Source organism: Protopterus annectens, chromosome 14.part0, assembly GCF_019279795.1.
Source record: "Protopterus annectens isolate FY-2018-M chromosome 14.part0, PAN1.0, whole genome shotgun sequence".
Classification (NCBI taxonomy): Eukaryota; Metazoa; Chordata; order Ceratodontiformes; family Protopteridae; genus Protopterus; species Protopterus annectens.
In genome coordinates, this window is record NC_056748.1 from 580,732,721 (window position 1) to 580,756,777 (window position 24,057).

The following is a 24,057-nucleotide window of genomic DNA, read 5'->3' on the forward strand; positions in this document are numbered from 1 at the left end:
CTGGTACAAGAAACATGGACTTCACAGTAGCCTAAGAATGCAATAATATACAGTGCTAGCAAAAATTTGAAAAAACATTGCAGATCACATTTGATTAACAGGAAGCTCTAGCAGTGGAAGTATATTTTAACCAACAGACAGTAGCACTTTATCTCTGTCAGTGTGCTTGTTGAAGGCAAGAAGATTTCAATATCAAAGTTACAATTTCTAACTACAATAAGTTACAAAGTTTCATTTCATTAAGATGAAGTTAAGCATGATAAATTCCCTTTCCCACCCAGATCCCAACCCTGCTTTGATAACTAGATCATATATTTAGCATATTCTTTCCAGTTCAATGGCTCATACCTCCTTGGACCCTTTCATTGACCACACAAAAAAATATTTCACATTATAGAGATACACACCCATTGTGAATCTAATTATGAGTACTGAAAAATGTTCTGAGGCATTTTTCATCAGTGTTTCATGATAATTAAAAATGGTGCATCCACAAAGTTTCTCCCAACACATAGCAAGAACTAGACATAGCCAAGACGTAATCAGAAACTTTATACAAAATAGGCGTCACTGTATTCCCTTTCTTCAAGACTGAGAATCATGAAAATATGATAAAAGTTCAGTCGGTAAATTGGGATTGTTTATGAAGAATTAAGTTGCTTTGCATGTTGATTTCTAATAGTTTTAAATAAAATATTTAAAGAAAGTCTTCTCTTTTGTAGGAATAGAATTTTTTTTTTCTTTTTTATTTGTATATGTCTGATGATACTGTTTTCCATTAGTATCATACAAAGGTATTAAAATTGTCCTGTGAAGCCAGTCATCTGCAGCTTCTTGTCAGAGAAGGTAAACAAGTGCAAACTTACATTGGAGGGACTACAAGTCCAGACATTGCTGGAAAGAAACAGAAAACGTTTTCATTAACTTCAGTTTTTAAAAAAATGCAGTCTATCTTTAAAATTACAGTTAACTTTACTATTCCAAGAAAGACTGTATCTAATGCAGATATAAGTCTAGCTATCTCACATGAACTGAAAATGAATTGCAGTATTCATCTTTTGCAGTTGGCACAGAATGACTTGGACAAAGCAACAAAAATGATTTCATAAATGAAGTTATATAAAGAATTTACTTCCCCAAAGAACAGAATTCTGACATTTTAGTGGAAGGAATCTGGCTTCTCAGCACTGTGATATTTCGTTTTGTGCTTTGTTAATGGCAAACAGTAGATTAGGCTCTCTGGAGACTGCATGCAATGACAACTCAGAAACAACATGGTCAATTCCAGCACCATCTGATGGAGCTGGCTTATTTATTACTCAATGACCACCTATTTCATCGCATTATACAATTAAAATCTGATTTATGGATTCATTTTTTGCATGCACTAATATTTACAACATTTAGATTCTGTTAACTTTTGACATGGCATATAACCCAAGACTATACATACATCTATTCAGACATATAAATATAGATTTAGTGTTATAGTTATCCTGTCTATCTGCCTGCCTACTTATCTAACTAGCTAGTTAGCTAGCTATCAGAATTAGTAGTACTTGTACACTATAGTTACAAAAACTATAAAGCTGTACAAAAGAATCAATGGTATTTTGTCGTCAGAAACATATGAATAGCAAAACAGAATTCTCCATTCCTGTACCTAGCTTAAATGTCAGTCTTATGTTTTGAGTTATTTATACTCCTAGCAAGATTTAATTTCACAATAATTAAAATTCAGATAGTCACAAATGTGTCGATGCAGCATTGTGAATCTTGTTAGCAAAGGAATCATTTCAGTACTATTCATTTGTAATCCAACCTAGACCTAGAACCTTACTGCTAAGAATTTTCTAATAGTCCAAATGCTATTTTCTACATGTGGAATGTATAGCAATACCTCTAAGGAATTTGCATTCAAAAGTAATTTATTAAAAATGAAACAACTTTGTAGAATCTTCATGTAAAACAATCGTGTAGTATTGGTTTATATTATTTTGTAGTGGTGTGACAACATCTGTTACAGTATGATAACCTTATATTATCAGCATTACAATATTCTGTAATTACAAAGAAGCTAGTCAGTTTAATGATGTATAACTATTTAATGGTGGAATTAATACAGATGCTATTTTCAAAGTAGTGTTAGATAAATTAAGAACTATGTCACCAGGGGAAACTTCATATTGTAACATAACAAGTTGCATAACTCAATCTATGAATTAAATAATCTATATTCGCTTATGACCACCATATGATTTAAGACTTAATGATTTTCTCATATACTATAGTATGTATAAGAAATTGCTTGTTTTTTTTTATACATAATGCTACAGGAAATTATAAAAAAAGTTTTCTACAATATCAGTTATAATACCCTGTTCAAACCATTTTTTTCATTGAAAGCATGACACAAAAGCTTTCTGCTTTATGTTTATTAGATTAATGGGAAATGTATAAAATGCCTTCTTGAGCCATTAATGAATGGCAAGTATTTTGAAGGCACAGCAAAAGCCCAAAGTGCTCCAGTACATTACATTAAATTTTGACCAGATAGCTTTCACAGACATTCTGCGTCAGGAGATGTTGTCAGCTTCCAATGAAGCACCGACTGCATACAAACTGCATTACAGTCTCTGTGAGTTGCAGTGTAATTCTAGGTGAAGAGTAGATCAGGTATTGTTATATACTGCATGATGAAATATCTATACTTAAAATAGATCATATGGAAGCCAGACAATATCAAATGTGGAAACAATGCCATTAGATGGTATTGTAGTCTAACTGCCAGATGTTAAATGATTCAGTAAAGTTAATACACGATATTTCCTTTCACTAATATGTATATATACACACACACACACACACACACACGCACACACACACACACACACACACACACACACACACACACACACACACACACACACACACACACACACACACACACACGCATATGTGAGTGCATTACCTTCATATACACAAACATAAACATTTAAACAATGCTGATAAAATAAATTGGAATTCAGTAGTACACTCTGTAACTGGCATCTGTGATTTACCCTTGTGATCAACATATTTTCACTTTCACAAAATTAAAACATGTATTTATTATTGTACATATTGCCTTACAGAAATACTATTTTGACAGTCACTGTTTTAAATTACAATTTAATTCCTGTGTCAAATTGAGTACATTTGTTCCTATAGGAAAGTAAAAACATTATTAAAGTGCATGCAGTTAAACAATTATTTAAGTAAACTCAGTTAAACAATTATTTAAGTAAATTCAATCTCACCTTGAAGTCCATTTGCATTCGCGCTGGTGCAAGATGGAGGAGGAGAAGCCTGAGGCCTGACGACTGGGGCAAACGCACTCTTCTGTTTCACTGCAGAGATGACATTGGCAGGTGAGAATGAGAAAATGCCGTGTGTACTGCTACAGTTTGAAGGGAGGGTGACGGAAGAGGCTGCCATGGTTGGGCTTGATGGAACTACTGTAATAAAGGAAACAATAATCAGGACTCAGGCTGTGGCTTCATGGTAGAAATGGAAAAAAGAGAGTAATAAGGCTTTGCCTTTTACAATGTAGGAAAAAAAAGTTTGCTTTAACTTGGCTACTCTCTAGACAACAGGCAAACTCTTTTCTGTTGGATTGTCTAATGCAAATTTAGTTGCATAATTTATAACGCAAAAATACAGCAAATTTTTGTCATCTGCTGTTCTGCTTTACATTTGCATTCATTTTGTGTTCAGCCTCCAGAGTCACCCCTCCTTTCATCCAGTTGATCACAGCTTACAGACTTAAATCAATGCAAACGACTGTAGCACATCTATGACTCTATGAGAAAGCAGGAGATACAGTAATACTTACTGCCATAAGGTGAGTTTGCTGAAGAACCGTTAAGAAATCCAGGGGACCCAGGAACTCCTAAATTGGGCATACCAGTGTTTCCATATCCATTCATGCTGTTGCTGACTGTATTGTAGTTTGACTGTTGAGGAGTACTGCTAGGGACATAGCCACGTGGTGACACACTGCTTGTATTACGACTGTAACCTACTGTTGGAAAATAATAGACATTGTACAAAAATTCATTAATGATGGTTTATTTTTAAACTTAAGCTTGCTTGTTATCCTTAATAATATAGTACTTCTATGTCATATTTGCTCTTATCCACATATATTTTCTGAAATGTGCACTTGTGTCTTATCAAATATCACAGTTTCATGTTAACCTTATCACATATAGCCTACTTAAATCATTTCTTCAGTACACAAGCTTGCCTGTAGTGCAAGCTTCGACAGCTAAGAGTAACATTCTTCGATCCAAGCCTGTCACTTTCTTTCACATTTGTCTTTAGTAGCAATTATCAACAAGCCTGATTCCTGAGTTGAACCAACATCCAGTGTGAACTTTTAACCCCTTCAGACCTTCAAATGCCACATCTGACAAAAAACATGTTTGCTGCAGAGACTTGGCTTTATGAGACTGTTTGGGAGGCTTCATTGCTTTCATGATAGATATTTTTTTAATAATACTGCTCTACCACTGTTTCACACAAAGTGTTTCATTTGCAACCTAATTATTGGTATCAAGCTACGTTTATAGCTCTTCAGTATTCAGGCCCAACTTAAAGGGTATAGTTTATCAAAACAATGCATCATTGTGTTGTTTTAGATATGATTTTTTTTTTCGTTATGCATCATTAACTGTGTCCCACATAGTAAGCACATCTGTCTTCTTCTTCTTCTTTAGGCTTTTCCTGGTTGGGGGTCGCCACAGTGGATCACCTGTTTGCTCATGATTGGCAGTGGAGTTTTATGGTGTCGAGTTGCCAGCCCACGCCCAACCTTCCACAGAAGGCACACACATGCACACACTCACACCTAGGGCCAATTTAGAGTGTCCAATCCACCTACAGCATGTCTTTGGGATGTGGGAGGAAACCGGAGCACCCGGAGGAAACCCACGTGATCCCCGGGAGGACATGCAGACTCTGCACAGAAGGCACCCCAGCCGAAAATCAAACCAGAGAACCTCTTGCTGTGAGGTGGCAATGCCACGGCCGCCTCATAGTAAGCACATCAGTAATAATTATATTTTACATATCAGTATAATTAAGTGTATACCAAGTGATCTCCTCTGTTCCAGAAACTTGCTCACAGATTATGTTGTATAGAGTGAGATTTCAGCCTATCCTAAACACCTGCATACTCTAGAATTGTCTACATCATTTAACATATAATTAACTCTTTCATTTTGTGTTTGATATGCAGGGGGAAAGACCCCTCAGCAGGCTGTAGTTCCCAAAAGATAAGCTTATGAACATAATAAGTCCTTTGTACAGACCGCAGTAAAATAATGAGTTAAACAGATGTCTCACAAGGAATGCAATGATAACCAAGAAAATGTCTAAGTAATTTTGGAGGTAATCTTCTCTAATGTATCCAACACGCATTTTAGGCTAGAATTTTCCTTATATCAAGGAAGCTGATGTGCACAAAAAAGGCTAGGTAGATTTTTGCAGTACTCTTTTGTCTTATATAAATTTTATCCTATACTATGTTATTTTTTCATACTAACAATCTCCTCTCCGATCCAGCTGGTGAATCTGGGAATCTTGAGGCAATGTTACAACTGCCTCATGTACACAGACAACCCTCTCCTCCTCCCAACAAATTCCAACACATGTGAGAGATGCAACCATATAGCCAAACTGGAGGCTAAGCTCTCTCAACTCAGTACTGGCATAACCAGTCAGGAGGAGAAGGAAACCACACTCATTACAATTCCAGTCTCACATAGACCTACCACGACAGCAAACCAAACACATAAACACACAAAAACATACTTGGAGGCTCTAAATAAAAATCTGCCTAAGCAGCAGAGACCTCCAAAGCAGACACCCAAGCAACCGCTACCCCAAAACAAAACACATGCAACACATAGCTCACAAAGCCAATGTGCCGAACAGTCACAGCCCTTAAGGCTAAACAACACACCTGATACACTTGTAATAGGTGACTCTATCGTCAGGCACACTGACGTCCCGCTCACCAGGCTGAACAAGGAGAAGGTCACGGTGAGCTGCCTGTCGGGCGCTAGGATCCGCCACATAACACAAGCACTCAGGTCACTCCAAGGCAAGTACAAATATGACTCAGTCATTGTCCATGCTGGTGTGAATGACCTGAGACATACCTCCCTGGACTACATGAAAAGAGACATAGAGGAGCTCTCTGAGCATGTAGCCCAGGCCGGTATGACCCTGACCTTGAGTAGCATCTTACCCTCACCAAGAATGATGCCACAATATGAAGACAAGATGATCAATTTCAACAACTGGCTTAAGTATTGGTGTCATTCAAAGGGGATCCAATGCCTGTCAGCCTGGGATGACATGCTCGACAAGCCACGATGCTTCGCTAGGGACGGCTTGCACCTGTCACACCTGGGCTTTCGGATATTGGCAAAGGCTCTTACTACCCCCATAGTGCCTTTTTTAGGCAAGGCTCAAAAGACAAACCCACCTCCATAAGTATCACAAGGGATAAGAAACTAAGAGTAATGCTACTCAATGCCAGAAGTCTAAACCTCAAGATGCATGCACTCGAAACTCTCCTTAGCATGGAGAACACTGATATCTGTGCAGTAACAGAAACCTGGTTCAAGGCTCCCGAGAGCACCCCAGCACTACCAGGTTATACCTCATACCATGCTTTTCAGCTCAAGAACTTGGACCGAACCACAAAAGGAGGGGGAGTATCAATATTCGTCAAAGATACCCACACCTCCAGGTTGGTGGCATAGCACGAAGCATCAGAGACTATCCATGTGCAACTAAAAGTGGGTAAAACTGCCTTCCAGTTTATAGCCTGCTACAGACCACCCTCCCAAACCCAGGAACCCCACTCAACCTTCCTGAGGACACTGGAAAATATGAAGGTCTCTCCAAACACCATTATATTGGGCGACTTCAATTACCCAAACATAGACTGGGAGCATTACTCTAGCTCCAACACCCTAGCTCAAAGGTTCCTAGAATTTATAAACTCAAATGCTATGGAACAACTTGTTACCACTCCCACAAGAGGGGAAAACGTACTGGACCTGATCATCACCAACATGGGGACTCTATGCTCCAGACCAGAAGTGTATCCCTCACTGGTAAGATCAGACCATAAACGAATCTCACTGGATATTCACATCCCGACCCCACCCCCTGCCCAGAAAACCACAGTGAAAAACTTCTCTAAAGCAAATTTCACACTCCTCAAAACCGAGGTGGAATCCTTTAAAGCCCCCGGGCCTGTGGAAAATATGGCCCAGACCGCAGAATCCTTTATAAACGCATTCTATGAACACCTTCAGGAATGCATGGATCATGCAATCCCAAATAAAACCAAGACCCAGTCCTCCAAAGGCAGACGTCCTGTCTGGTGGACCCCAGCCATAAACAAACTATACAATAGAAGGAGAAAGCTACTACATGACAGAGCAAAATCCCAAAAAGGGAAGGCATCTCTGATCAGTATTAGCAAAAAACTACGGGCACTCATAAAATCGTCTAAGGCCAGCTTCGAGAGAAAAACTGCACAGGACACTAAGGATAATCACAAGGCTTTCTTTAGTTATGTTAGGAACCTGGGTGGGAATTCCCAGATATGCTCAGAATTAGTCCAAAATGACAAAAAATACACCGAACCCACAGACATTGCCAACATCCTAGCTGACAGGTTCAGCGCAAACTTCCCCCCCCCACCAAAAGGGCAAATATCTATCCCAGCAGAGTGCTGCCCCCCTGACATCTCAGATGCTCAGGTAAGAGCCGCCCTTCCAAAGCAAAAAATACAGCATCAATGGGACCAGACGGTGTCCCGGGCTGCGTCCTACATGAACTCCAAGAAGAGCTAAACCCAAACATAAAACTACTGTTCAATCTCAGCCTTACTACAGGATATGTACCCAAAGAGTGGCGTACAGCAACAGTGGTCCCTCTCCACAAAGGTGGTGCCTCAACGGAGCCTGGAAACTATCGCCCCATAAGCCTGACTAGCTTGATCTGCAAAGCTATGGAAAGGATCATCATGGACCTCATAAATAAAGATATTGGGGACCTACAGACACTGGATCCTACCCAGTTCGGCTTTGTTAAGGGCAGATCCTGCCTCTTAAACCTGGTCGATTTCTTTGAAACAGTCACCAAGGCCATTGACGAGGGGAAGGTGGTCCACACAGCCTACCTGGACCTTGCAAAAGCCTTCGATACAATACCCCACTCGGGCATTATAGATAAGCTCACCAGCTTAAATATAAACCCCTATGTCACTAGATGGGTTGCAAACTGGCTCAAGGACAGAACCCACATGGTTAGAATTGCTGGAGCCATGTCAGACTCCAAACCAGTTACAAGTGGCGTCCCACAGGCTCAGTCCTGGGACCTCTCTTGTTTGGTATATATTTCTCGGAGGTACAGGCCAACACGGAAGGACTGTGGCTGACCAAGTTCGCAGATGACTGCAAACTGGGTGCCATAATCGACTCTCCAGCTGACACAAGCATCCTCCAAAAGGGCCTCATAGAAACAGACAACTGGTGCCAGAGCCATGGCCTCAAGCTATACGCAAAAAGTGTATAGTCATCCCCTTTGGCAAAAACAAAGTGCCCACAAATTACCACATAGGTGGTAATCCATTAAGTACAGAAGAAGTAATTAGGGACCTGGGGACCCAAGTTGATAGCAATCTCTCATTTGACAACCACGTGGCCAAAGTGGTTAGAAAAACATTTTATATAGCCCACCTAATCATGAAGGGATTCACATCTAGATCAGGGGAGGTCATCGTGCCTCTTTACTCATCCCTCATCAGGCCCATAATTGAGTACAATGCCCCTTTTGGGATGTACCTTACCAGACACCTGCAGCAACTGGAAAGACCCCAAAAGTACCTAACCAAGAGGATCAAAGGGCTCAAACAGATGCCATATGCTGCCCAGTTAAAGAAATTCCAGCTCTACTCAGTGGCATACTGCCTGCTTAGAGGTGATCTGTGCCTGACGTATAAAGCCATGTCCAACCTGGAATTAATGGACATGCTGCACCTCAGAAAATCCAAATCCCATTGAGCTATGCGCTCGAGAGACTTGAACCTCAGCACTGAAATAAATAGGACATGCTGGAGGGACAGATTCATAACCCAGAGGCTCCCTTCACTCTGGAATAAAATCCCAGTCCGGGTTAGGCAGAGTCCCTCATTGACTCTCTTCAAGAGGAATCTTGATGAGTGGATGGGAGATCGTAGGTTTACCCCGGGTATCACTTCTGTGTCACTGTTAGACAGAGGCACATTATACTAACCTCGAAAAAGGGCATGGCAAAATTAATTTAAAATGGGTGGCGAAAGCCAAACACACTCTGGCTAGGCTTATAAATGCCCTAGGGCAGATAGCCTAGTATGAACCTATGAACCTATAAATAAACAAAGTACTGGGACTTAGAAAATAAAAGTACCTTATGTTTAAACATATCTCAGGAAAATGACACCATTAATATATGAACTCACAACTATATGATATAAGCCCATTTATTAAATCAACCCTCTAAGTTCAATATTTTAGCCTCCGTCTCTTCAATCCCATCAGATTTAATAGGCCAGCCTTTATTCCCAACTTCTCAGGGACTTACAGTTATGAAAGTTTATCTTTACCACATTCCTGGTTTGCAGTTCTACATGCTAGCAGTTGACACCATTAGACAAAAAAGTAAAAAAAATTACTAGACTGGAAAATCTCAACGTGTTTAGCTTAGAAATAGCACTAACTGGCATGTGTAATTCATATTAGAAAATCTTTATTATTATTATAAGTTAATGTAATTGTCAAAAAGTATGCAGGAAGATGTCACTCTGAAGGAATGATAAAGTAAAGCCTAACTGCCGTTCATGGAAATAGGGCTAGGGATACATGTCATAAGAAACACATCCTGCATACAGTCCCTCATAAGGGGACAGAAATGGATGGAAAAGTCTGCCCAAACGGAGGGTGTGGCTATTAGGGGTTGCATCACTTGAAGAGGCCAGGCACAACCTCTTGTACCACCTCATTGCATGGACAACCATTCAATCTTGCAGGTACACAAAGGAAATGGTAAGATACCCCTGTAATAGCTCATTTTAACCTTTTTAAAGCAAGCTGTTTTGGGGAAAGACCCATTCCCATGATTATGAAGTGTGATTTCCCAGTTTTAACCAAATATAAAGAGAGAATGGGAACAAGGACAAGTTAAGTGCTGAGAGTCAGGCTGAATATCTGATGCACAATTGTTGATCTTTTTATTCACTTTCATAATAATTTAATTTTTATTGTGATTTTGATAGCAAGCAGTTATAGTTGCACAAATTCCACTTCCATATAAAATTTCATGGAGATAAATTTAAGAAAGATTCTTAACACAGTTGGAATTTAAACAAACCTACATGCTCATGTAAAGCAAATTCATATAATTAGCTAAGCTAATTTTACACTCCTATACAGATTCATTCAGAAGAGGCAACAAAGATGCAAAGGTCACTATGGATGATTATCTGAGTAGAAAGAGAATGCTTACAGATGGGGGCAATAAAGAGAAAATACTGAACCATCTGTTATAGAGTTACCGGAAGTAGTATTCCAAGGGGGAAACAATATCAGCTTGGGAATTAAAGGTGAAGCATGTTGGCTAGTGATGCTTCTTCTGTAAAAAGGTGAGTCCTCCAACGCAGCTTCATGAAGAATTATGGTAAAAGTTATGGTGGGACATGAAAAGGATTCAGCATGACTAGTGTGGTATCAGGCTGTCTCTACTGCGGATTTGCAGGCCTCCTAGTCCTAATGTTTGTTTGCTTTTTTATAGGCTTTGTGCTTGTACTCTAATGTGTGGATTCTTTCTTCTGATTGTTATGACAATTAACACGGGCCTTGTAGTAATAGAGTTAAAACTATGTAAAATGTACAGCCGAGTAATGGTCTCACAGTTAACATTCCTGACATGTTGCTTAGACATCTTATTCATCTTAAAATCATTTAAAAAGAACAAGTAGCAGACAGAAGCACTGAATGACTGAATGAATATTTCAATTTAGTTTTCACACAAGAAAAGGAAAGGCTGGGTGCCTGCTGGGTACCAGTTAGTTCATAGTGAGGAGAATAAGTATCAGACCAGTGGTGCTTGAGTGACATATTAACTGGGACCTGCTGCTTGGGTATATTCATAAACAGAGAAGGAGGAAGTGGAAGAGGAAGTGGAACAGGAAGTAGATGCACTACAACAGGATATGACAAAGTGACTAGATAGTCTGCCACAAAGGGTCCACAAGAATGTGAACAGTGTGCATACTGCTCCTGATAGAGATGCTCAACAGATCACTGCCAAGCACATAATTACCTGATGACCATAAATAGCAAGAGTGCTATAATCCTGTACAGTGGGGGAAGCAAAATAAATGTGCAAAACTACAGAACAGTTACTGTAAAAGTAGAGGCAGCAAAAGTAATGTAGAAAATGCAGAGGAAATGCTGATTGCTTACTGGAAGGACAATACTTACCAAGACAGAAAACAATATGGGTTCATGGCCAGTAGGAGCTGTCAGTCAAACCAAACTGAGTTTTATGACAGAATATTTTGGCATACATTTCCCATTAAATGTTGTCCACTTGAACTTCAGCAAGGACTTTAACTTGGTTCTACTCATGTGGCTTCTAGATATTGTGGTGAGTGTAACAGCTCCTCTTTATCCCAGGACAGTAATCAAGGAGCCCCAGTCCTCAGCACTGACACTAATGAGAGGCAGTTACTAAAAACAGGAATGCATTTACACATTATTTTCAAATGCAGCTCTCTGCATCAAACACAATTGCCCCCAAGAGCACACAGGGAACACGTTCCCCTGAGACTGGACTCTGTCTCTTCAGATCCCAAGCAAGACCCACCTTGGAGCACTGTGTCCCAGTTCGAAGTATCTAACATACTCACTTGAATATCTGATTTTTCATACACACACACACTCACACACACACACACACACACACACACACACACACACACACACACACACACACACACACACACACACACAAACACACACATGGGAAAGGCTGTCATAGATTCACCGGCTGTGTCCACTCTCTCCAGATTACAGGGCAGCTGCCACCAGACAAATACTCTAAGGCTCTTACAAGGAGTAACCAATTATACTATATCAAGTTAATACTGATATAAATGGTAGAGTGTGACCAAAGCAGTAAGGCTTTTTGGAATGGCCACAGTGACACTGAAATAAGCACAGATACTCTCAAGATATTAAAAGTACTCAATAAAAAACTAGCTACTATGAAAAGGTATAAAAAAATTTAACAATGGATAATAAAAATAGAAAACAGGAAAATACTTAATATTTAGTTACAATAAACAGAGTTTTTCGGGCACAGGAAATATAAAATAACACAGTTGGATAGAATCTCACATGCAGAAAAAGAAATAATGCTTAACTAATCTCACAGTACTTTCCCTAACTAAACTAAAAATAAACTCTTCCTAGTTAACTCATTTAATATCGCAAGGCAAGATGTACTGCTAAGATGCTTACTTCCACATGGCAAGATGAGATACTTCACACACTGAACTGTATAACTAACAACTACTGAACAACTGAACTGTGATAATGGAGATCGGTTATATATCAGATTCTAAAGAAAAACAAAAGCAAACTGCTGCTGACAGAGCTCCATCCTTCAGCTGGTTATAGAATTATATCACATCTAGTCACCTGACTAGCACAGTTCACATTCAGAACTCTATTAAGATTCTGTTGCAGTATTTTATTTAACATAAGCAACTTTTACAAATACATTTTAATACATGTATCTGGACAAATTAATGTGACAGTCAAATGACATGATTATTTACAAAACTTCAGACAGTCATGCTGGCATATGCCACATATGCATTGTCTCATTTCTCCTGATACAGGTGGCAATATCTCACAATGTCATAGTGGGTATGATAAAGATGATTATAGCAAAATGTGATTTGCCAAGAATAAAGAAATGGCAAGTGGTGCATCAGAAGGTCCTGTCTAAGTATATTTCAGACATACACAGAGGAAAAAAGAACAGCATCAGGCTCTTTATAGATGACACAAAGTTGCAGCAGTGGAGAATAAAAAGGAGGACTGCAGATGGTGGCAAAGGAGCAAGATACGGTAGGTGTTTGCCAGACATGATTTAAAACAAGAGAATCAGAGACAGGGCTATAGAAAAAAAAAGAATGCTGAGGCATATCCTCAGTTGTGGAGATTCCAGAAGCAAAAGAGTAAGGTTTATACTATACAAACCCATGGCCAAGCCACATCTGGAGCACTATGAGCAATTTCTGAGTCCATACAATGAGAAGAATATTGGACAGTTAATTTGAGTTTGTTCATTCAGCAGTTTTTTTGGATGGAAAGATGTGGTACGGACGGGCTAAACACACAGTTCAACTACTGTCACGTAGACAGAACACTATAATTCCAAACATCAGATTTAGCTTTTCTTCTTCTAGGTTTCCTGATGTTCTTCAAAAATTAGACCTGCTTTAGATACATGCACCATTAAATAACTAAATTGAACCTATGCATAAATTCTGTATCACTATGTAGATTTAATATATAAAATATCCTATTCTTTTGAATTGTCTGCAATAATTTTAATGCTGAGAAGCTGAAACATAAGGCTGAGTAAAAAACATCTGTCATACCACTTGAAATCAGTGGGATTCTATGGTCAAATACTATTGTTTACTTGCGCAGCATTACTATTCATAGGGACTTGTATTCAGTTAACTAAAATCAGCTGATATTTACTTCATAAATTAGGGGGGATTAGAAATCTCTGTAACTACTAATAAAACATTTTTTCAGGTTTCAGTTAAATTCTAAAGTTAAATGTATTTAATGAACTGTGCTTTTGCTAATCATTTCAGTATTTTATTGGAATTGCATTATGTTCAAAACCTTCATCTCTGTACTATGAGAAGAAGTGACCCATAAGATCTTTATTGTTATCTGAGTTTTAACACATACCTGTTGCACATTTTATGTACTTCTGGACACAGTTAAGATAGTTAATGTACTGTGTAAAAAAGATTCTCATTCAAGTATATGCACTCTGCTTTTGAATAATAGCTAAACAAATATAGTTCTTAAGCACTTCTCTTCTGCTTCGCCACATTTGTCACACAGACTTGGTGACTTCTAAGAGCAGCATGAGACCTGAGTAAATAGACAAACTCTATGCACATTGATACTTTTTGTTACAATAATATAATGTGCATAAAGTTAAGAACATTTATGACACAAATGCATAATTTTACTATATCAGGCATTCATTCAGAGTAGAACCAAGGCTTTGTTAACATCCAAAGCTTAGCCTTTATAACTCATTATAAGCGGGTTCCTCAATATTCTCAGCATCTTTTTATGGAACAAAGTACATCATAAGTGCTTCATTTCATGAAGACAAGGGTGACTGTAAATTATTTTATTAGCACATTACATATTCATATTACCTAATATGAACAATGCAAGGAATACTGATATCCATCAAAATATTACAGCATTACTATAAATAACTATGTCATGGTGCATTTAGTGCATATGATATTCTGAACTTCAATTTTGAATTTAAAACTGGAGATCATTTTAAAAAATGAAAAGCAAAAGAATATCAAAAGTTCAGAGAGTTTTACATTTCTGTTCTTTTTGTTTAGGTGTTCCTCAAAATCATAGAATGTTGTTACTGCCCATTCATGTTTCATTAACAAATAGTAAAAACAAATTTCTGGTTAACAAGTGTGCTCAAAATGAGCCTTTTTTTTGCTCCTATTACATTTGAGGTCATTAGCTCCTTTGAGTATTATTTTATCTGAAAACACTATGTTGAGGATAGAAAGAAAATGATTACCTTGCCTTGGGCACTTCTGGAAAATAATTCATAATACAAATATTTTTTTTTTGTGGTGAATCGTTTTTTTTCTTCATTCTGTATACTATAGGAGTAATTGCTTAAGTGATGTGAGAGTGGTAGTAAGTAATAACCCAGATTCTCAGTATGAAAGAGAAGCTATTCCCAGCACTTAAATTACTTTTGTTTCTCTTTCTATATGGAGTAAAGTAATTTTGTTAACAAGTTAAAACATGATCAATAGATATATATCGATATTTATATCTACATCTATATTGATATCTAATTGTCTGTGTGTGTGTGTGTGTATATATATATATATATATATATATATATATATATATATATATGTATATGTGTGTGTGTGTGTGTGTGTGTGGTATGTATCTATCTATATATATGTATGGGTATACCTGATATTATCGAATTCTCACTTACCCAAAAATTACATTCAAGAGATGACCGCCAAAAACGTATTTAATGAATAGCCAGATCACTGAAGTCGTCTGGGAAGCTAACCATTTAGCCACCATGGTGAACTTTGCTCTTTTTCCCACTATAGTGCGAGCTCGGAGTTATACTTAGTTAAGGGGAGTGAGGGAGCAAAGCCCCCCACTTGGGTGGGTTTGATTTGCTTCAGTTCATTTTTTTTCCATGGTGGCCAAGTGGCTAGTTTCCCAGAGTACAACTTTGCTGATCCAGGTGTGCGTTAAAATATGTTTTCGGCAAAATCGTCTTGTGAATGTAATTTTCAGGTAAGTGAGAATTCGATAATACAAAGTAGACCTATATATATATATATATATATATATATATATATATGTGTGTGTGTGTGTGTGTGTGTGTGTGTGTGTATGTCTAATCATATGATCACAGGAAATGTAAGGCGACTGAGTCAAACAATCATCTATTCCTTACCAGAGCTCTGCTGATGCTGTATCCCCCTTTTAAAGTAGGGTAAAGCAGGTCATTCATGCTATTGTGCCAAACAGTTTCAAAAGAATGTTTCATAAAAATCGCACAGGATTAATCTAAAGGATGGTGTCACTTAGGTTAACTTGCAGGGGACATCTAGTCCATAGGTGGGGAGGGTTTTACCACCCCCTTGCACCACCTTACTAATGTATGCTCACCCCTAATCTTGCCACAAATCCTAATCCAGCCTCTAACCTTAAAAAGCCCTTTCTTTAACACTACTACTATATAAGACAGGCCCAGGTACACACACACACACACACACACACACACACACACACACACCAACACTAAACATATCCCCTTACTCAGAGCTGTAACTGGCTCATATAACACCTAGTCCCAGTCTCCTAAGTACCACACCACTGCTCCTAAGAGCCAAAGAAAATGGTTCATGGGCTTCCTTACAGTCAAATCCATGCCCCTCAGCTCTTTGAGTTAAAAAGAAAAAGAGAAGAGAAAAGCCATACTGGCTGCTGCAGGAACTCAAAATCATGACTTCTACCACATTTCTCCCAGAACAATCTCTCCATTTGCTCCAGCCTTGCTACACTATTGCCCTTTTGCCCTTACCTAACTCTTATTTTAAATCTAACCAGGCAACACACTCTCAAATACATTCCCACCCCTAACACCAGTCCACTTAAATATGCCTACATTAGGAACTGTTAGCAAAATTGTCTGTATTCTGATACTGCAGTTTATACTGTAACATTTTATATACATATATATATATATATATATATATATATATATATATATATACATACATACATACATATGTGTGTGTGTGGATTTATATATATATATGTATATATATATATATATATATATATATATATATATATATATATATATATATATATATACATACAGATCTTGTATTATGTCAAAGCATATGTTTTATACAGCACAAACATTTTAGCACAATGACTCAGGCAACAGAAAATAGAAAGGGCTGTCACCAAGCTTAGGGAGCCTATAACAAGGAAGGTAACAGGAGACCCTACAGAGGTATTAGAAATATTTCGGAAATTCCATGAAAGTCTGTATAAAGAGAGAAATATGGAAATCAATAAAAGATACAAATATAAATGTTTCTGGAAGAATTAAATATGCTAATATTAGATTAAGATAAGGCTCAATTACTAACAGTTAGGATAGGAGGAGATGAGATAAAAACATGTGATGTATGACCAATCTACAGGAACGTCCCCAGGAATAGATGGTATTCCTGTGGAAGTTTGGAAGCTAGGGGAGAAACTGATAAAGATCTGGAAGATTTTGTTTAACAGTATTTTTAAGAGGAGGACAAGTACCAACATCCTGGAAGAAAGCAGTGGCATCTGTAATACCCAAAGAGGGTAAAGATCCATCCGACCCAGCTTCATACAGGCCCATTTCAATACTAAACCATGGTTATAAAGTGTTCATATCTATAATGGATAAAAGAATGGCAAACGTAATTCCAAAATTGATAGATATGGATCAGTGAGGTTTTTTGAAGGAGTGGAAAACATTTGACAACATTAACAGAACATTGATGATCCAGAGGGAAGCAGAATGTAAGAAAATGCCATGCATTTGACAGAGTAAGCTGGTGCTTTATGAACAAGGCAATGGAAGCATTTGTATTTCCTGAAAAAATTATAAGGTTGATAAGGAGGATATATGAGGAATCTGATGCGAAAATCAAAGTGGGTGAAGTCCTCCCTGATAATTTTTGCTTGAGCAGATGAACCAGGCAGGGGTGTCCTATTTCCCTTTGTTATTGGCATTATATTTAGAACCATTGGCAAACAACATAAGGGACTCAGAAAGTCAAGGATATAATTGGTATGACAGTCAAGAATAGATGGATGTATTTGCAGATGATATTATTTTATACCTCACAAAACCAGAAGGAGAGATTAAAGTGTTCTGGAACATTCTGAGACACTTTCAAATCTTTTCAGGATGCAAAATTAATGAAGCTAAAACAAAGGCAATAGTGGTAAATTATGTACCCAAATACAAATTGGTTCAGCAATATCCATATTTATGGGGACATGATAAAATTAAGTATTTTGGAATATGGATTAAAATGGTTCTGGTGTGGCAGCTAAGGATATGTGGGAAGAGACTAAACAAAAAATAATACAAAAACTGAGAAAATGTAAGCTTTGTTATATGGATATGGATAGTAATATACAAGCAGTTAAAATGTTTTTAGTCCCATTAGTCTTATACACAGGTCAGGCATATTTTTATCAACCAGAGAAGAAGCTGTAGATAGCAATTAATAAAGAGCTGAAGGACTTTATCTGGGGAGACAGCAAGAGTCAAGTGGGATAAGCTGATTCTTCCAATAGATCAAGGCAGTTTGGGATTACCCAACTAATTCAAAGTAGAAAGGGATGATGATGAAACAGGGGGAAGCTCAAGAAACAAGGAGATACTTGGATTTTGGATGCAGGCCTTTAAGGAGAATAACAATCATACAGAATATTATATCTATAAAGCAGCAGAAAGTATCCGAACAACAAAGCCAACACGGAAATTGAGAAAGGAGATTCTGCCGAGAGGGGTGACTGCAATTAGGGATATAGGCAATATGCAAGAGGGGGCTGGACATTATTGGAGGAAACTGGCAAAGGAACCAAGGTATTGGGAGCAAATAACTAGAGAGGGAAAGGTAATAGAATGGGAAGACACCAAGAATTTATTTGGACTGCAGGTTAGAGATTGCCTTCCTTACCAAGGACTGACAGAGTACAGGAAAAGAGAAAGAAACAGGGTGGTTCTAAATGAAAGACCAGCACTGGCAGAGTTTTTAGTAGACTCTAGAACAGAAGCTGCCATTAAAAATTAATAATTAGTAGAGCATATAAAATATTGCGTGATAACTATAAAAATCAATCAGAGGAGGTTAAGATTGGGAAGAGAGATTGGACAAGCAATTCCAAAGAAACAATGAAAGGATATATGAATGTCTCCCAAATATGAAAAAAAATCTAGAAGATTTTTTGCTTAAAAATGTTTCCATACATATGTTTATAACCCTAGTAGACTCCAGAGAATCTTTCTTCATGCAGACAGCAAATGTTAGCTGTGTAATAGGGAAGAAAGTGGTAAGTGGGAACATATTTTCTGGGAGTGTGGTGAGTTGGCAGACTTTAAGGATTCCCTGCATGATGCACTGTCAAAGATAGTGGGTGCGCAGATTGGTGTAATGAGAGAGATGATTTTTCTGAGCCATGATACAGAATCGTAACTGCCTACACATGCTAAGGCCTTGTGTCTAATTATGGTGGCTGCCAAAAAAGCAATTACTAGAAAATGGAAATCAGAATCTAAACCAAATATACTAGAAGTAGGGAATATAGTAAGAGAGATAAAACAACTGGTACTGAGATCTTTAGAAAAGGGTAGGAGCAAACTACATACGAAAAAATGGAAATTGTGGGAACAATACATACAGGGAAGGAATGAGGTTTAAAAGAAGGCAGGACTTAAATGAGCTATGTAATGTTTGACTGAAAATGTTTGGGTAGATTATAAGTGATGTATAATGTTTGCAAATGGGAGTGTGTCGATATGGTTTGTGATGTAAAATGCTTGCAACTAGGATTGTGTCAGTGTGATTTGTTTTCATTTACATAAATGTATGAGTGCCTATGTCATAAGTGATGGTTTAATAAATCTGTTTCTCATTTAAAAAAAGAGCAGGAATTGAATAATTTATGTAATGTTGCTTAGCTGATATGATATATAGCAATATATGTGAAGTATAATGTTTATAAACGTGAACTTGTTAATACAGTTTACATAAATGTAAATTGTATGTAAATTTGCCTATGTCAAAAGTGATAGTTTTATAAAGGAATTTTAAAAAGCATATGAGCATTCTTTTAACACTATCTTATCAGATGATCTAGTGTCTTAAGCATGAATGCCCTAGATTTTTCTTAAAATGAATTGAACATAAAGTGTTTTCATATATATGTTGTAAGCTATTTGAAGAAGGGTGCAACATATACACAATGAAAGTACAGTTTATTTATGATACCACTACCCAGTACTCAAAGACATTATTTGTTTTCCACTACATGAACACCCAGGTGACATTTTGCTAAAATGTGTGCTCCTTCAGACCATCTGTTCAGTTTTTCCTCATCAGAGTTGTGGACTCTATAATTGCTGAACAGTCGTATCACTGTACAATGGTGTCTGCTTCAAACTACAACAGTTGAAAGGACAAAGGAGTTTGTATCAGCACAATGAGAGAATTTAACATGCATTTACATGTCATCAAATCAGAAACTTTGATATATAACTGCATACTTAAGCACAAATGTGTTCAAAACCTTCTTAAGGGAACTGTCATGTGAGGGAACAGTTTAGGACAAATGTAGCACAAATTCAGAAGAGAGACAAAAATATGTGCTCCTGCCAATCCATCAACAGCAGTTTAATCAAGTGGGAAAAGAGTGAAATGGATTTTTACCAAGAGTGGAGTTTTCTTTTTTCTTCACTGTTGTGTGACCCCAGAGTAGGTACACAAGTTCAGGGTAGGGGTATAGAGGGCTCGCTCCCCTGCAAAAACACTTACCTTTGAGGTTTCCACTGATCAGACAGCACTCAATTATAGTTCTGTTGATGACTTGACATGCGTCACAAAAATATGTATGTTTTACTGAGATCACAGCAGATTAATGCAATGGAATTCAAGAAGAAAGGTGGTACACACAGCCTACCTAGACCTCACTAAGGCCTTCGACACCATTCCCCATTCCAGTATTATAGACAAGCTCACCAGTCTGAACATAAACCCCTACGTCACAAGATGGGTTGCCAACTGGCTCATGGACAGAACCCACATGGTGAGAGTTGTGGGAGCTAGGTCCGACTCTTAACGGGTTACAAGTGGCATTCCCCAGGGCTCAGTCCTAGGACTCCTCCTGTTCGGCATATACTTCTCAGAGGTACAGGCAAGCACAGGAGGACTACGGCTGACCAAGTTCGCAGACGACTGCAAACTAGGGGCTATAATTGACTCTCCAGCTGACACAGACATCCTCCAAAAGGGTCTCACTGAGACAGATACCTGGTGCCAAAATCATGGCCTCAAGCTAAATGCCAAAAAGTGCATAGTGATCCCCTTTGGAAAAAACAAAGTACTCACAAACTACCACATAGGTGGTAGTCCCCTAAATACGGAAAAGTAATAAAGGGATCTGGGGACCCAAGTAGATAGTAATCTCACCTTTGATAATCACATTGCCAAAGTGGTTAGAAAATCTTTTTACGTGGCCCACCTAATCACAAAAGGGTTCGCATCCAGATCAAAAGAGGTCATTGTGCCTCTCTACTCATCACTCATCAGACCCATCATAGAATACAATCCCCCATTTGGGATGTACCTTACAAGACACCTGCAACAGCTGGAAAGACCACAGAAGTACCTCACCAAGAGGATCACTGGCCTCAAACAGATGCCCTATGCAGCTCGACTGAAGAAACTACAGCTGTACTTGGTTGCATACCGCCTACTCAGAGGTGATCTCTGCCTAACATGCAAGGCCATGTCCAACCCAGAATTGATGGACATGCTCCACCTAAAGAAAACCTTATCTCCTCGAGCCACATGCTCTAGGGATCTAAACTTTACTACAACAATAAATAGGATGTGCTGGAGGGATAGATTCCTGTCCCAGAGACTTCCCATGCTTTGGAACAAGAACACTCCTCAAAAGAAACCTTGACAAGTGGATGGGAAACAGAAAGTTTACCCCGGGGATCACTTTGGTGGCTCTGCTGGACAGAGGCACAGGGAACTAATCTAAGGGGGCGGTGAAAGCCAACACATTCTGTTTAGGCTTATAAATGCCTTCGGGCAGACAGCCTAGTACCTACCTATGGACCTAAGAACTCTGAAATATTCAGGTCACTAAAGTTTTCACAGAAGGGTGAGGTCATTTTATGGTGTCTAAATGGAAAAGTAGCAGTCAAAATGAAGCATCGTGGCAGATGTATTCACGAAAGATGGTCCTCAACATACACCGGCTGCCACTATATGAATAGCATGCAACTTGTTTCAATGACATGGCATTCACCATGCAATTTTTGGAACCTGATAAATAAGAACTTGCATCCGATCATGTTCTGTCAGCTATTCATTTATGGTAGCACATTAAATAGCTGTTTTCCACAATAATGAAACACTTGTATGACAAAAGGTATATTCATCTTGTATACTGAGAAAAATAAAGAGAACATTATATTTTAATAATAATAAGAAAGACGACCATTTGTGGAGTGAAAATGTTTTAACTCTATAGTATGTGGATGACAATATGTTCCATAACACAATGAGTTTAATAATATATTGTGCAGCACATCTAGTGCTGACTAATATGAATACAATGGCCACAGGAAATAAGTATAACACCACAAAGTGCCATTTGGGTACAGTGAAGTAAACAAGAAGAGCAAACAGTATGGAGGAACATGGCAAGTCATATTACAGAAGGCTCATTTGTGGCCTTGTCTTCTGTGACTTTATCTCTTACTTTATGATAACCTACCTTGTTCATTAGCCTGTGATGTTTCTGAAACATTTACTGCTAGTTGGCTGCTGAATGAGTTCACCCCCATCATGCCAGTGTGAGAAGGAGCATTGCCGAGAGCTGGAATCTGGTTGTGATTGCGCGGTACACTGTACAGTGCTTCTGCAATATCAGCTGCTCGCTTCAGGATAATTTCCTAAAAAATGGGAGTATAAAGAACTATGTAATATGCTATAGTTAGCACTGCTAACATTTTTAAATCTTGCTTAATTCTGGGATTTCATTCTACTTGAAGAATTTGTATTGCAATAATATAAACATATTGTTTTCTTTTAATTTCTTTTTTTAAGAAAATAAGTTCAAATAAAGCTCTGTAGATTTACCGATGTATGATTATAGTGTTTAGGGGGGCGTTTGATGTCCATTTCTTGTTCAAGTAAGTCCTTCTCATCTAGATAAGTGAAATGGTATACACTTTCCTACAAGATAAGTAATATTAATATAGTTGGTCTGTCTAACAAGTTATTCTAAAATATAACTGTAAAAAATGACTTCACTAGGTTTCTTTTGATGCTACACCAAACAACAATAGCACAGTTGCCAATATAAGAGTTACCAAATGAAATGAAAACACTTCATGGTTTTCAAGTATTGTGAAGCCCAACATAAATCTATTAGACAGCAATACTGATAACCAGATTTACTTGGACATCTTATTAGCCACTATATGTTTTGGACTGAATTCAACATAACTCTTCTTCCTCAATCTACTATTTTATGTTTGCACAATACAATTAAAAATCATATGATAGGAAAACTATGTGTGAGGAATACATGGAAACAGAAGTTTACTCAGAGCATGGTATCACCTCTTGCTGCCTTCAAGTTAACTGTCAGTAATACCAGCTGCAGATAAAATAGCCTATAAATAATTATGCAGATAGTGTTTTAAGACTCTAACTTACATAATCACACATATATTTAGTGGCTGTATTTAACATACCTGGTTGTTGTGTGGCATTCCATACAATGCCTCAACAAGGTCTGCTGCCCTCTTCAACAATACCTCCTAAAACACACACACATACACAAACACAGAAAAAAACAATTTTAAAGCTACAACACGTGAAACTGAATACAGAGTGCTAAGTAATTATAATTTAAGCATGTCAGAGTACGAATGTGATTTGTACTTCACAGTATTAATAACCATACTGATAGAGATCAGTGATAAAACCACAATTGATATCTTTATGTTGAAGGCATGACCCCAAAAATGAAATGTCATTTACAACCAGTTATTTTACTCTAAGAATGAGGCAGTGACAGAAAGCAAACTCATTGCTGACTTAGAAAAAAATGGTGTTTGAGGTTTAATGATGTAGCCTTGTGGGTATTAAACAAACAAATAGACAGTAGAGATACAACCAGCACAGGCATTACATTTGGCTTCTAATTCCTGCACATTAGTGATGAAGAACAATAAGTAATTTTCCATATCTTAATTAAACTGGCAGAGTCCTTAAAGACAACATCTCGCCCCTAATTC

General features: G+C 37.9%; 1 protein-coding gene across 12 annotated transcripts in view; it reads right to left on the minus strand.

The window, feature by feature from the left end:
• Positions 1-354: 354 nt before the first annotated feature.
• The window catches only part of EBF3 (EBF transcription factor 3), a 294,815-nt gene continuing 271,112 nt past the window's right edge, over positions 355-24,057 (minus strand). For 5 of the 12 annotated variants that reach the window (XM_044056317.1, XM_044056318.1, XM_044056319.1 and 2 more), the window contains 6 exons: positions 23,512-23,577; positions 22,892-22,987; positions 22,527-22,704; positions 3,875-4,063; positions 3,300-3,497; positions 355-894 (listed from right to left, as the gene is read on the minus strand). In XM_044056317.1, coding sequence (XP_043912252.1) covers positions 863-894; positions 3,300-3,497; positions 3,875-4,063; positions 22,527-22,704; positions 22,892-22,987; positions 23,512-23,577 — 759 coding nt within the window. In that variant the 3' untranslated portion in view covers positions 355-862. The remainder of the gene's footprint in view (positions 895-3,299; positions 3,498-3,874; positions 4,064-22,526; positions 22,705-22,891; positions 22,988-23,511; positions 23,578-24,057) is intronic. The other 7 variants (XM_044056321.1, XM_044056323.1, XM_044056324.1 and 4 more) reach the window with 3 other exon arrangements.